The sequence below is a fragment of the Sinocyclocheilus grahami genome, unplaced genomic scaffold, assembly GCF_001515645.1.
Source record: "Sinocyclocheilus grahami isolate Dianchi unplaced genomic scaffold, SAMN03320097.WGS_v1.1 scaffold261.1, whole genome shotgun sequence".
NCBI lineage: Eukaryota > Metazoa > Chordata > Actinopteri > Cypriniformes > Cyprinidae > Sinocyclocheilus > Sinocyclocheilus grahami.
The window spans coordinates 916,439-929,448 of NW_015505440.1; the positions used below are offsets into that span (position 1 = coordinate 916,439).

At 38.1% G+C, this 13,010-nt stretch overlaps 1 protein-coding gene across 1 annotated transcript in view; it reads left to right on the forward strand.

Moving 5' to 3' along the window:
- Positions 1 to 11,380: 11,380 nt before the first annotated feature.
- The window catches only part of cabp7a (calcium binding protein 7a), a 37,419-nt gene continuing 35,789 nt past the window's right edge, over positions 11,381 to 13,010 (forward strand). Inside the window, exon 1 of the mRNA XM_016290684.1 lies at positions 11,381 to 12,143. Within this exon, the coding sequence (XP_016146170.1) occupies positions 12,035 to 12,143 (109 nt within the window). The 5' untranslated portion in view covers positions 11,381 to 12,034. The remainder of the gene's footprint in view (positions 12,144 to 13,010) is intronic.

Consider the following 13,010-nt stretch of genomic DNA (forward strand, 5'->3'; position numbering starts at 1 on the left):
GAAGCACTTTACAGAGCCGTAAAAGTTATTATTTAGAACTGAAATTGGCCTTTATTTGTGGTCAACAACGGATTATGTTAAAGGTTTGAATGATATAGATAATCACATCTTTAGGAGGTAAAGTTTTGTAATCATTATAAGTGGTGACAGTAGTTGACCTAAAGTAGAAAACCATGGTTAAAAAAAAACAGTTCACATTAATGCCTGCTATAGTGTGGTGATGCTGAGAATGCAGCACAATGTTTAGTTGGATCTTTTTCACAGAGCTAGTATTACAAGTTAATACAGTAAAAAAAAAAACTGTACTAACTCCCGTGGAATGGCTACTTTTGCACTGTTGGTGTGAGGTTTTTTTTTTTTTCTCCCCTTTCATTATAAGTGGTGACAGTAGTTGACCTAAAGTAGAAAACCATGGTTAAAAAAAAACAGTTCACATTAATGCCTGCTATAGTGTGGTGATGCTGAGAATGCAGCACAATGTTTAGTTGGATCTGAGGTTTTTTTTTTTTCTCCCCTTTCTGGAGTGTGCAATTTCTCTGCAGGTTACCTCAATGGAGTGGAAAACTTTGGGGGAAAAGTGTGATTGGTCAATTTTTTTGGGGCTAGTTTTAATTAGCAATTGGGCTGGTTTTCTTTCGTAGACCTGGCAACCCTGGGGTTCAGTAATTTTTTTTTTTTTTTAGGGGTTATGACGTCATTGGCAGGCGACACAATGACACTATAGACACGCTCCGTGTCACTAGTTAAAATAGCTTATTTCTCTGGATTTAAACATTCTTCGAAACATTTGGGATAATGTAAGTGCACAAGTCAGCAAAATATATAACACTGTTCTAGTGGTTTTTCGATATTTTAATAAAAAAAATCATACATATTGTGCCTTTTAATTTCATAATGCACTGAATTTTTTTTATTTTATTTTTACTGTATTGTTTAAGGAAAGTAGTTACACCAAATTAATTGATCTTAATTTTAGAAATAGATTTTTTGCGTAACTTAGTTAGTATTTTTAGTTATCACTCATATAATACTGAATAGATTCCAGTATTCAAGTCTGTGTTTTTGAGTAAATGGAAAGACTTCTTAGTGTCCACCTATGTTGTGCATTTAACTAACATATCTTTCCTTTTTCTAAAAAAATGTATACAATAACAGTTTATTTCAACAAAATGTTTAGCAACTGTGTTGCTTTAGCTCATTTTAATTAAATAAATTGACCATAAAATGATTTTGCTGTAGTACAGGTTTTTCCACATGAACTTTTTTTCAGAATGGCATTTATAGCTCACATGATTGGCTCAAACATTCTGGTCCCATTAACAAAGGTCCTGCGCCTGCTAAGCAACTGCCAGCGAGATGAATGTGAATGCTAATGCTTTCTCCAGGTATTATAGACCTCCTCGTTTGGCCCCCATGAGGCCACCTACACCATAAAACTGTTTTTTCTAGGCCATTGATATGACTGGAGTCATGTCTCATGCGACCTGACATCATTTTAAACATACTTTTTACTATTAAAAGTACTATTCATTGCTTGTGTGAAACATCTTTAATCAGATAAACATTACTTAGAGCTCCTTTAATTATATAGTGGGTGTTAAACAATAAGAACCAGTTTTGAAGTCTTAGTCTCTGTTTTATTGACTAAGCTGCAAAGAACGACAAAACTGGCACACGGATTCCTGTTTGCTATGCATAAATATCTCAAAGGTAGTTTTATCTTATATGAGCAGCTGAAGTTGTCTTCATAAGGGAATATCCTTTTGATCATCGCCATTTCTGTTCACCTTACATCCTGAAAAGAGGCCATTCTGCTTCCGCACAAAATCTCTCTCGTTTGTACGACCTTCTGTCTTTATCTCGTTGCTCCCTTCCTATTACTTTCTTCCCCTCTCTGTGGAGGTCCCATAACAGCCGAGCAACACTTCAAAAAGTGCTTAACGCCGGCCAACAGCACACTCATTCTCTCTGAGACAGGAGGACCACGTTAAGATAAAAAAGCGGAAGTTTGGAAGTGTTTGGGAGGAGATGTGTGGATGCCAGTGGATTGTGCAGGCTCTCAGCCCAGTCCCGCACCGTTTGGCAGCTCCATGTGTCTTCAGTAGGCCGCGCTTTCATGTGTTTTATCTCCCCGCGTCCCTCCTGAGCGCGTGGCCGTGTCAGCTGGTGGCGAGGCCAGGATGTAGGAAGCAGAGATGCTTACGAACAAGCTTGGCTGTTTTCAGAAAGTTTGTAAAGAAAGCCTCAAAGACACAACCCTGCCCCTGGACGTGCCTTGTTCTACTGGCTATTGATCTCAAACAATAAAAAGTCTGTTTCTTGCTCCCTAAAACACACCAAGGGTACTTCTCCCTTTGTAAACATTAAACATCTGAGTGGTTTGGTGGCCTAATCTAAATCTTGTTGAGCAGGTCACTGCTGTTGGACCTCTGTCTGTTCAAACACACACGTTTCTAAAATGGGTTTTTGTAAATTATGCCTTTTTGTTGTTTTAAGAGTTTTTTTTTAAGTGATAATACAAATAATTCTTGTTCCTTTTCAAGTACTTAAAAAAAAAACTTTAGCAGCTCATTTATTGGATCAAAACGTTTTAGTGTCTATTTTTTGTTCTTAGGGATACCTGGAACTAAAGGCGCTTTTCCACTGCGTGGTACGACTCTGCTCGGTACGGCACGGCACGGTCCGGCTCGGCACGGTTTGCGTTTCCACTGCAGTTCAGTACCGCTTTAGAGTGGGCGGGATTATTCACATGTCGTTATAGTTGCGCCGCCTCTACTACCACAACTCCTAAAAAAAACCTTTTTCATTCCGCATCGCCCCATCAAGCTCTCGCTGGATCCGCTCCTCTGCTATCAACGAGAAGAACGTCTGTACTTCCGCAACAGACAACAAAACTTTTTGGTTGTTAAAAAAAAGGTCCGCTTGTTCAAAACAGTTGTGTTCGATCCTTCACTGGCTGTGCTGATTTAAATCTAGAGGTTCTTTTGTGTTTGTGTCGCAAGTTCAGTGACGCAGGTAGTGACGATTCTTTCCGGCCAATCCGTGATCTGCAGAGTTTACACGTCACGTTTTGGTAATGGTACGGTTCACTTGGAACCCCAACCGAAGTGGTACTAAAAAAAGTACCAGGTAGTGTACCCAGTGGAAAACCCCCAAAAGTGAACCGTACTGAGCCGTACCATGCAGTGGAAAAGCGGCATAAGTGGAAATGCAATTAGCAGCGCAAAACTATAAAATCTGACCTACTATCTGATCTATCAGATATTACACAGCGCTGGTCTTCTGAATTGAATAAGCAGTATCCCATCTCTACATTTGTTGTTTTGTAGTCCAATATATATTTATGTTCCAGTTATTTTTAATGTTTAAATCATTTCTGAGCAAACGCATATGGAACCGCATATACCTTACTCTATCGACAATCAACTATCGGTCCAACTATCTGTCCATCTGTCCGTCCATTACTCTAGAAAAAAATAACTATAATAAATAACTAACAGGAACAGTTTGTATAGGTTCAATTGTCAGGCCTGTGTTCCTGTCTAGTCTTGTTTTGTTCCCCTTGTCCTAGTTTCTCCCTCCATGCCCATATTTGGTCCTTCCTGTTTCCTGTTCCCATTATGTTACATTATGTCAGCTGTGTTTCCCCAATTCCCTCGTTTCCTCCCTTATTACTTAAACCCTGTGTTTCTGAGTTTCTTGGTTTGGTGTTGAATGTCGTCTTTCCCCGCTACGTGTGATTTCCTGGTTCCTCGGATATTATTAAAGTATCTGTGTTTGAAGTCAACTCCTTGTCTCCTCGTTCCTCGCTCCGTGCTCCTCACAGTAGTGGAGCGTGACATAAATTTATTAACATGCATATTATTATTAATATACTACTACTAATAATAACAATAATATAATACAACTTCAATTATTTCATAGCAAGAACATTTATAATTCAGTTTGCAATTTGCTTTGATTTCTTAACACTTGTTTAATTTAAAAAAGGTGATTGTGACATGACCAGAAGTGATGATGTCTGTATATTTCAGCAGTTTTATGTAGATTTTATATGTAGATTTATGTAGATTTTTTTTTGGCAGATTTATGCACCTGTTATGAACATCACATCGTCTCCTCTTACAAACAAAAGTCAAACGAGAGATTGCGTTCTTCTGAAATATATCTGCTGCTGTCACTGTTGGACAATGTCACCTCATAAAAAAACAAAAGAAAATAATAATTTCTTTATTATTCTGTCATAAATTTACAAATATTAGTTGTGCTTTATTTTGTTGATAATTTTCTCCCTTCCCTCAGAGAAAACTGTTACAGAGAATATTCTGTCAGCTTCTGCTGAGATAAAGACCTATAAGTTTTATTATTTTTGTGTGGTCATATAAATACAGTAGCATATAGAAAAAAACTGCTTTACGCTCCAACTGATTCTCTCTTTCTCTCAATTAATTGATGATGTCTACAAGGGCAGGGCGCATGTAAACAAGGCAGCTTTGCCATTTAGTCCGTTCTCATTTATCCAGTCTATTAGAAGAATGACCGGCAAATGCAGGACAGAATTTTTATTTATCTTCCCTCTACAGAGACATCAGTGATATTATTGACTTTGAACATTCCCTGGATCCCCGCATGCAGCCTGCAGGCAGAAACAGCCCAGAGCATCACACCATCATCCACACACAACACTTCAAACAAGCTTCTTACATTTCTGAAGAAAATAGGAGTGCTGCTTGCCTGTACTGCGAGTGGGTGCTTAGATGTTCAGAGTGTTTTTTTAGCTCGTTGCTATGTGGTCGCTAGGGCATTCCTAGATTATTGCTATGGTATTCTGGGGCAATTCCAAATATTTAGGCCTACATTTAAAATGCATGTATTTGAAATGCATATTACGTTTTCATCCAGTTTTAGCATAAACAAGCTAACACAATTAGAGCAATGCATCTTTGTTAATGAAACAGATAAGGAACCGGTATGATTTCTGTAAAAGTACTAATACACTGAATGTGTTTTAAATACACAATAACCAGGTTTATATATTTATCATAAAATACTATTTCTCTATATCTCATACATTTTATCTAACTGAATAATGCATGTTCCACAGCTAGACATATTTTAACTATGTTTTGCAGGTAGGTTTCTTGAAGCATCTTGGAGACGTTGCCAGTTCTTATGGATTTAGTCTCTCTCAGATTGTTCAGTTTTTAATCCAATTTTTTCACTATTTTTGTCTGCCACGTGAATTTTTTTTCTGATAACAAAAATTGAGCATGGCAAGAAATGAACTGAAGTTCATACTTACGATAAGTGGTTTGGAACAGTAGATCAGTGCTTTAAAAATATTCATTATATTATTAATAATAAATATAAATAATATTATAAGAAGAAAATAATAATACACATAAATACAATTCTCTTTATAATTTTACAATTATTATTAATAGAATTTTTTAAAATCATGTACCGCAAGCACAGCCTAAAATAGAATAGAATATAATAATGCTGAAGAATCTGGTGAGCTCTCAAGTCGTACTTAAGAACAAGAAAAAATTCAGAGGTCACAATCTTTATTACTTTGAATTGTCTAGGAAAGCATTAGCATTGCGGTTGCCTCCGAGGGATTGACCACGTCACTCTAACTGGCTTCAGATGAAAACCATCCACTAAATACACTCTTTAACTACTTACATATTTTTTTAAAGAGTTTTTAACTTCCAGAGAGCATACTGAAAACTTGAGGTAATGAATTAAATATGTGAACAGGCACTTCACGCTGTTTTTCTAATTTGTCGGTGTCCACAGAAATGTTCTGAAGCCAGAATCCAATGTCTGCCACTGCAGGAGCCCACCAGCAGAGAGGAGCCACGGGCTCTCCACATTGCCCTCTAGAGACCGACATATTAACTAAGAGCAATGATGCACTGTGAAACCTTCCAGACAGTCCCTCTGGAGGGCCATTCGATTCTGTGCTATACATGAATGAAACATGCCCTGTGAACAATAGACCCTTCGGTATGTGTTCTAATAAAGTCCAGTGGAATCTATTGAGTGACCTTTTGGATGCTGTCCTGTGCTGTGGAGGTTTTGTGCAGATGTCTGAATAGAGTTTACTAAGAGGTTCCGTTTGCTTTTTGTATTTAGTGGGCACTGCCAATACAGGGATCAATATGGACCAGAGTGAAAGGGAACCCATGCAGGGACTCGTCCGGCTCTCCCTGAAGGCATTGTGTGCTTACTTGGACAAAACGCATTATATGCTTTTGCAACAAATGTTTAATAGGGTGAATTTCCTGGAAGCCAGATGTGTCCAGGTTACATTTTTCCCTAAAATCAAAATCAAAATTAATTATTTCTAAAGAAATTAATAATAATAAAGTTTTCTTTAGTCGTTGTGATGTTATTTTAATAATGAAAATTATTATTTATTAAATGAAAAATAATAGTTATTAATTAGACAAAATATTATTGGAAATAGAACGTATTTAGACAGTAACGTTTGTTTTACAGCATTACGCGAAATGGATAAATGAAAGGAAATTAGTTTTATTAGTTTTGTTTAATGAAAAAGTATCTTTTGAACTGTTATGGTTTTTAGATGTTTTTGACACTATTTTTAATGAAAATTATTATTAATTAAATTATAGTATACATTCCAGTAATTTTTTTCAGCCTTATGCTAATTTTAAAGAATAAATGGGAGGAAAAATTATTATTTACACACCTTCATGACACTTTAAACTTGTTTTGCTTTTTTTTACTTCTTGTAACAATACTAGTCTCTCTTTTCAATGCATTTGCATTAAATGGGGGCTGAGACTTAAAGCTTTCAAAAGATTTATGCAAAAGCATAATAAAAGTATCATAAAAGTGTCGATATTACTATAACATATAACATAATATGTCCAAATTATGAATGCATCATTCTTTTGAGTTGAATCAAAGTTTTATTGTCAAGAGGAAAACGAGAAACAAGAGACCAAAAAATGCAGATGAGCTGAAGGCCACTGTCAAAGAAACCTGGGCTTCCATACCACCTCAGCAGTGCCACAAACTGATCACCTCCATGCCACGCCGGATTGAGGCAGTAATTAAAGCAAAAGGAGCCCCTACCTAGTATTGAGTACATGTACAGTAAATGAACATACTTTCCAGAAGGCCAACAATTCCCTAAAAATGTTTTTTCTATTGGTCTTATGAAGTATTCTAATTTGTTGAATTGGTGGGTTTTTGTTAAATGTGAGCCAAAATCATCACAATTAAAAGAACCAAAGACTTAAACTACTTCAGTCTGTGTGCATTGAATTTATTTAATACACGAGTTTCACAATTTGAGTTGAATTACTGAAATAAATGAACTTTTCCACGACGTTCTAATTTATTGAGATGCACCTGTACATAATTTACATCAGACTTTTCGGCCACACTTAAGAACGAGCAATACATTATGGGTACCTCTTAACCTCTGACATTAAGCTCACAGCTGATGCTTCCCGTCAATGGGCCGGATCTAAAAATGAACATCTCTTGGAGGAGTGTTTCTCTGTCAAAGCAGGTGATGCACCCAGGAGAGCGTCAGGAGCAGTGAAGAGAGACGGAAAGAAGCCCCCTTCTCTTCTTGTCACTCAGCGTTAGACGTGGGTGACACTGTGAAAAGTTGACGCTCTTACGCTGAGATGTGTTAGTATGTGTGTGTGCAAAACACGGGACACCTGTCACTATGTGGAGGGGCTAGAAAATGCCTCAAAATCTGGGCGTTGGAGGTTGAGAGTGCACCAGTCGTAATTGGCCATCAGGTCTTGATATGTGCACCTGGGTCCTGTCGCAGGAGCTCTGGTTCACAGCTGGAGGAGACAATGGTGTCATTACACCACCCAAATCCATCACACCACCAGATAACTCATAATAAGACTCATATGTCTCAGAAAGAATGCATATGCTTTTTACTAAGTGCATTTGACGACGGATGCATGCGGAAAACCCCTGAACACCTGCTGGCAGATATGTCAGAAATCTGGGCAGAAAAGCAAAGATAACCCACCCACGCTGAGAAAGATTAGTGTGCAGTGGATGGCTTCCACCATGCCAAGCACTTTTTGATTTATATGTTTGCATTGCAAAGTGCTATGCATTTCCACCAGGATGCTCTTGCACATGCAAAATAATAAGCATATTGTTTTCTGAGCTGTCTCGCGCTAGAGTTTGGGATGCTTTCAGTCTCTTGTTTGGACAAATCTGACATAGCCTTTGAGTTTAAGAACAGCAGTAACTCACTGCTTATCAAACCGAATGTGAATTTTTAAAGACGAGTTTCCATTAAAGAAATGCCAAAGGGGATGGGATCTGTCCCAGCCCAGCGAAAACATTAGTCACATCTCTTCTTGTTTTAGGGGGGTCTGGGAATCACGTCTATCATGGTTGCCCGTGGAGAAATACATGCACTGAAATGAATGAGAATGAATGAGAGTTTTATGTGCTTGATAGTGGTGTTGCACATAGAATGCTGTGTAAGGGGGCGTTTCATATGGAGGATGTGTTCTTTAGTGCTATTTTTCACTCAAGATGTGTTCCTGTCTTCCTTCTGTGCATGTTTTTAATTGTGTGTTTATATCAGAGCCAGAAATTCAGAAAATGCCACAGAATTGTTCATATATCTGTAAGGGGCAAAAACAATGATTCATTCAGGAATGAAACAATTGTGATGGTCTTTATGAATCATTAGTCACTGAGTCATTAGTTTAAACGATTCTTTCCAAGAACTTATTCATTCAGAAACGACGCTGTGTCTGAATATGCCTACTTCTATACTATATTGACCTTATGTAGCCACGCCTCTTTTTAGCACCCCATTTGTTGTCTTCCGGTTGTATTTCCACAGTGATCTCACGAATTTATGAATGAACCGCTCATTTTAAAACCTCACTGGTCTACTGACATTTGTTACGACATTTGCTTTATACATTACAGTGCTCACGATAACTTTCGTAAACTCTACAATACATAAATCCACTTTACCAGCTAAATTACTCTTAGACAGCGATGCCATAGAAATATACAGAGCTACCGCACAAACGGAAGTTCAAAGGAATGCTAAAAAACATTAGCCGATGTATGTTTGAATTCGATGCACACTTTACTATGAAACCACGGGAGAGGATTTGTGAATGGCAGTGAAGTGACGAAACTCGCAATTGATTATTCTACAATTAATTGTACTATTAATTATACTACAATTGGAAAATACTGTAAATTGATCAACTGTTCGGCGTGATGACGTTTAATGTCTCTGACAGCATTTAGCAACTTGTTAGCAAACGTCTTTTTAAAGAAACGTAACAGTTTTAAAAAATCACGAGTGTGGTGTAACTGGTGTGTTTTATGTCACAGAATAAAAACGTGAAAGTATCTTGAGCTTGTGTGAACCGCGGAACTTATTTTAGGGGATTTAACCAAAATCCCCAGAATTGACTCTGAGGACGATGAAACCGGAAGTGCTAAAATGCTAACTCCCTTCCGGGTTTTTGCCTACAAAGTGACATCATAGTTCCACCACTCTATTCAGTTATGAAATACATTTCAAACTAAATATAGTACATGCTAGACAGTGTGCGATTTCGGGACACAGCTCGAAAGTTTTATGGGTGGGTCACTGAGATTCAATACTAATTTGTTCAGGAACACTACTGCTGCAACAAAAGGTTTAAGTTGCAAGTTGCTCAGTGTTAACTCCTTGTTTATTGAACTGCTGTAGGCCTATACGCTGAAAAAAATTGGTGGTGAAACAATTTTTTACTCAGAAATTACTAATAATTTCTCAGATAATTACATTAAAGGAGACATATTGTGTCCCTTTTTACAATATGTAATATAAGTCTCTGGTGTCCCCAGAATGTGTCTGTGAAGTTTCAGCTTAAAATACTCCACAGATCATTTATTATAACATTTTGAAAATGCCTCTTTTGAGTGGAAGCAGAAATACGCTGTTTTTCGGCCTGTTTCTTTAAATGCAAATGAGCTGCTGCTCCCCGCCCCCTTTTCCAGAATAGAGCTGGGACCTGCTAAAAACATCTGTTTTGGTTCTGATTATCATGTTTATCGTGCTGAAATCATGCGTTTTAAACCATATGAGTTTAAACTTCTGCTATACGGTTTTCTGAGCGCACACGGACAGAAAGCGGCTGTCACAGCATGTGAGTACTACACTAAGTTATCATTCACACATAAGTTTAAATTAAAAACCCACACGAGTTACAAAAACAGTCGGTTATGTCTGTGAAGGTAAACTGCTGGGAAATTAATCACATGTTTATTTTAGATCTGTGTGGCAGCAGCAATTAAACATTTAATTGCTAAATAAATCAATAAATCCACTGCTCTGTTGTCTCCTCTGAGGCTGGGACTCTAAATAGTGTTCTGTGCTCATCTGTGCAGCCAAAGACATAACAGTTAGCATGTTTTGCTCAAACTTTCGCCATGGCATTGGAGCTGGTACACCGTTGTCGCTTGCAAAATCAAAATGATGGCACCTTGGGTGGAAACTCACAGATTAAGGGGTGGTAATATTATAATAAGGTCCCTTTGCAACGTCACTAAGGGAGCGAAATCAGACACGCTCGTTTTCTCAGATGCTTGCAGAAAAAGGCTTACCAAAACAAAGTTACTGGGTTAATCTTTTTCACGTTTCCTTGGTTGATATATGCACCAGGGACTTGATTATAGCACTTAAAACCTGGAAAAGTCAGATTTTCATGATATGTCACCTTTAAAACAACAAGAAACACATTGAGTTAAACATAATACTATTTGAAATAACAATAGCCTACAGTACATGAGACTTGTAAAGACATACTCCAAACTGGTTTGATTTAATGAGCAAACGTTCCGAGTAAATGTTTAAAAAAATTTAATAATTGTATTTATTTTTCATAATTCAATTTTAATCATTCAAAAAATGTAATGTAAGTTTTTGACATGTGCCTAGTTTTTTTTATAGGATTAAAAATAAATATGCTCATGCAAATAATATTCATGTTCAGTAAATATCGCGTTTTAAGTGAGCGCCGCAAGCCATCCTGCCAGGTTAAAAACAAGCAGAGCAACTTTTCAAAACGCTCCGTCTAGCAGTTGAACGCAAAAACGCGCCCTGTGTGAACGCCTCCCAACACCTGCGGCGTGAAATACCTCGTGGAGATGATCGAGCAGCAGTTTACACTCCGACTAAATATAGATTCGTCGCGGGGGAACCCGGACACCGCGCCTCCCCACGCACAGCACAGCTCAGCTCGTTTATCTGCATGTTGTGATTAACTGGAAAGTTTGATTATATCGATGACATCTTTTCCAGTTTTTTTAAATATTAGATTTTTTGCCACAGGAAAAAAAACTGGATTTCTTAAGAGAAAAAGACCGTAACCTTCAACTACACACGCGTAAAGCGCATTTTTAACTCATTGTTCTTGACAGTGCGCACACGCTGTCCAACAAGTGCGTGCTCGAGGCTCACCTGCTGTGTCTTAAGAAGCGATTGAGGAGAAAACAATCATATGGAGATCACTGTCTAACGACCTGGAGATCGAATCGTTGCACGCAACCTCGCCAAACACGCACATGCTTTGTCGCATTGATAAAAATGCGCGTTTGTTTCATGCGCGTCGTGTGAGCTGGTGGATTATGAGGATCTGCTAGTTTCCCCGCCGATGGAGCCGCCGTAATTCATTGTCTTTGTCATTTTTACAACAAACTAAAGACCGGGCGGTTTGCTTATATTGTGAAGATCCAAACCCAAAAGCCTTTACATCTAGACCACCAGTGACCTGTGAAGACTTGCAAATCCCTACACCTGGTTTCTTGGAGGGGGCTGCGCAATTGCGCACGCTGCGAGAGTATACCATCGGACCTTTCCATGGAATCCACTCCACGCGTGATCTCCAGTGAGGGGTTCAGTCCGATCTGCTGTGGGGTAAAAAGTTGCCGCCTGGACAGTAAATCTCATATATGAGGATCAATACACACGTGCTGGTCAACATAAATTGCAAAAATGCCTATGCATCCTGTGACTTCCACTTTGATGTACCGGGGGATCTGCACCATTCCTGATATCCTGTCGTACCGGGCACCGGTCAACCTTCCTGAGGATGAGGTGGAAGGTGAGTGAGAGGGTCCAGGTGTTGTTTGAAGCCCATTTTCTCTTGCATTTTATATTAAAACGAATACATTCTTACTAATTCTTTCATTACTTTAGTGTATTTCGACCTGTTCCCTGGACAAAAGGTCGGTGTTTTGCGCACCTTTTGGTGACCTGAATGACCCAACTTCCACTTAAAATATGTTGTAAGTGAACAGTGAAGCGAAACACTTATTTTTTATGTTTAGTTAGAACAGTTGGAAGGATTCAGCACCACGCACAAGGCACAGCGCAGTTCACTTAAAACGCGTGAAAATCCCGTTACCTGTGCCATTGTTTCCATTTCTATGAGGTGGATACATCTGATGGTGTGATTTATGGAAAGTAGGTCTATCACAAACCAGCAGAAAGACCTGTGAGTGGTATGCTGCAGTTCTGGGATCTCTTCGACTTTAAACTTTTTCATGATGTGCATGTGTGAGTAAATTAGAAGTGCATCCAAATATAAAGGAACATAATTTCGTAAAGGAAATACTATTTTTGTTTTTTTTTAGATTATGAAACATATTAAACTAAAGATGCATATTCAATTCAACAGAGTATTTCCATAGCACGGTTTCCCATTTGTGTCGGAAAGTTTACTCTGATGAGTATCCTACTGTATATAATCGTATAAAAACAGAAGTAGTCACACGTTTAGCTTTTCTGATTAAAATGATGGTTTGTGAGTAGGTCTCTCATAAGCCAGCAAAAAGACCTGTGCGTGATACGCAGCACTAATGTGCACATCTCATTTGCAGTGACACCTGTCTCAGTGACACAGTTTTTAATACCATGCCATAAAACCAACACTTTTAATTTTTAGAATATGAAACATATGGTATGGAAT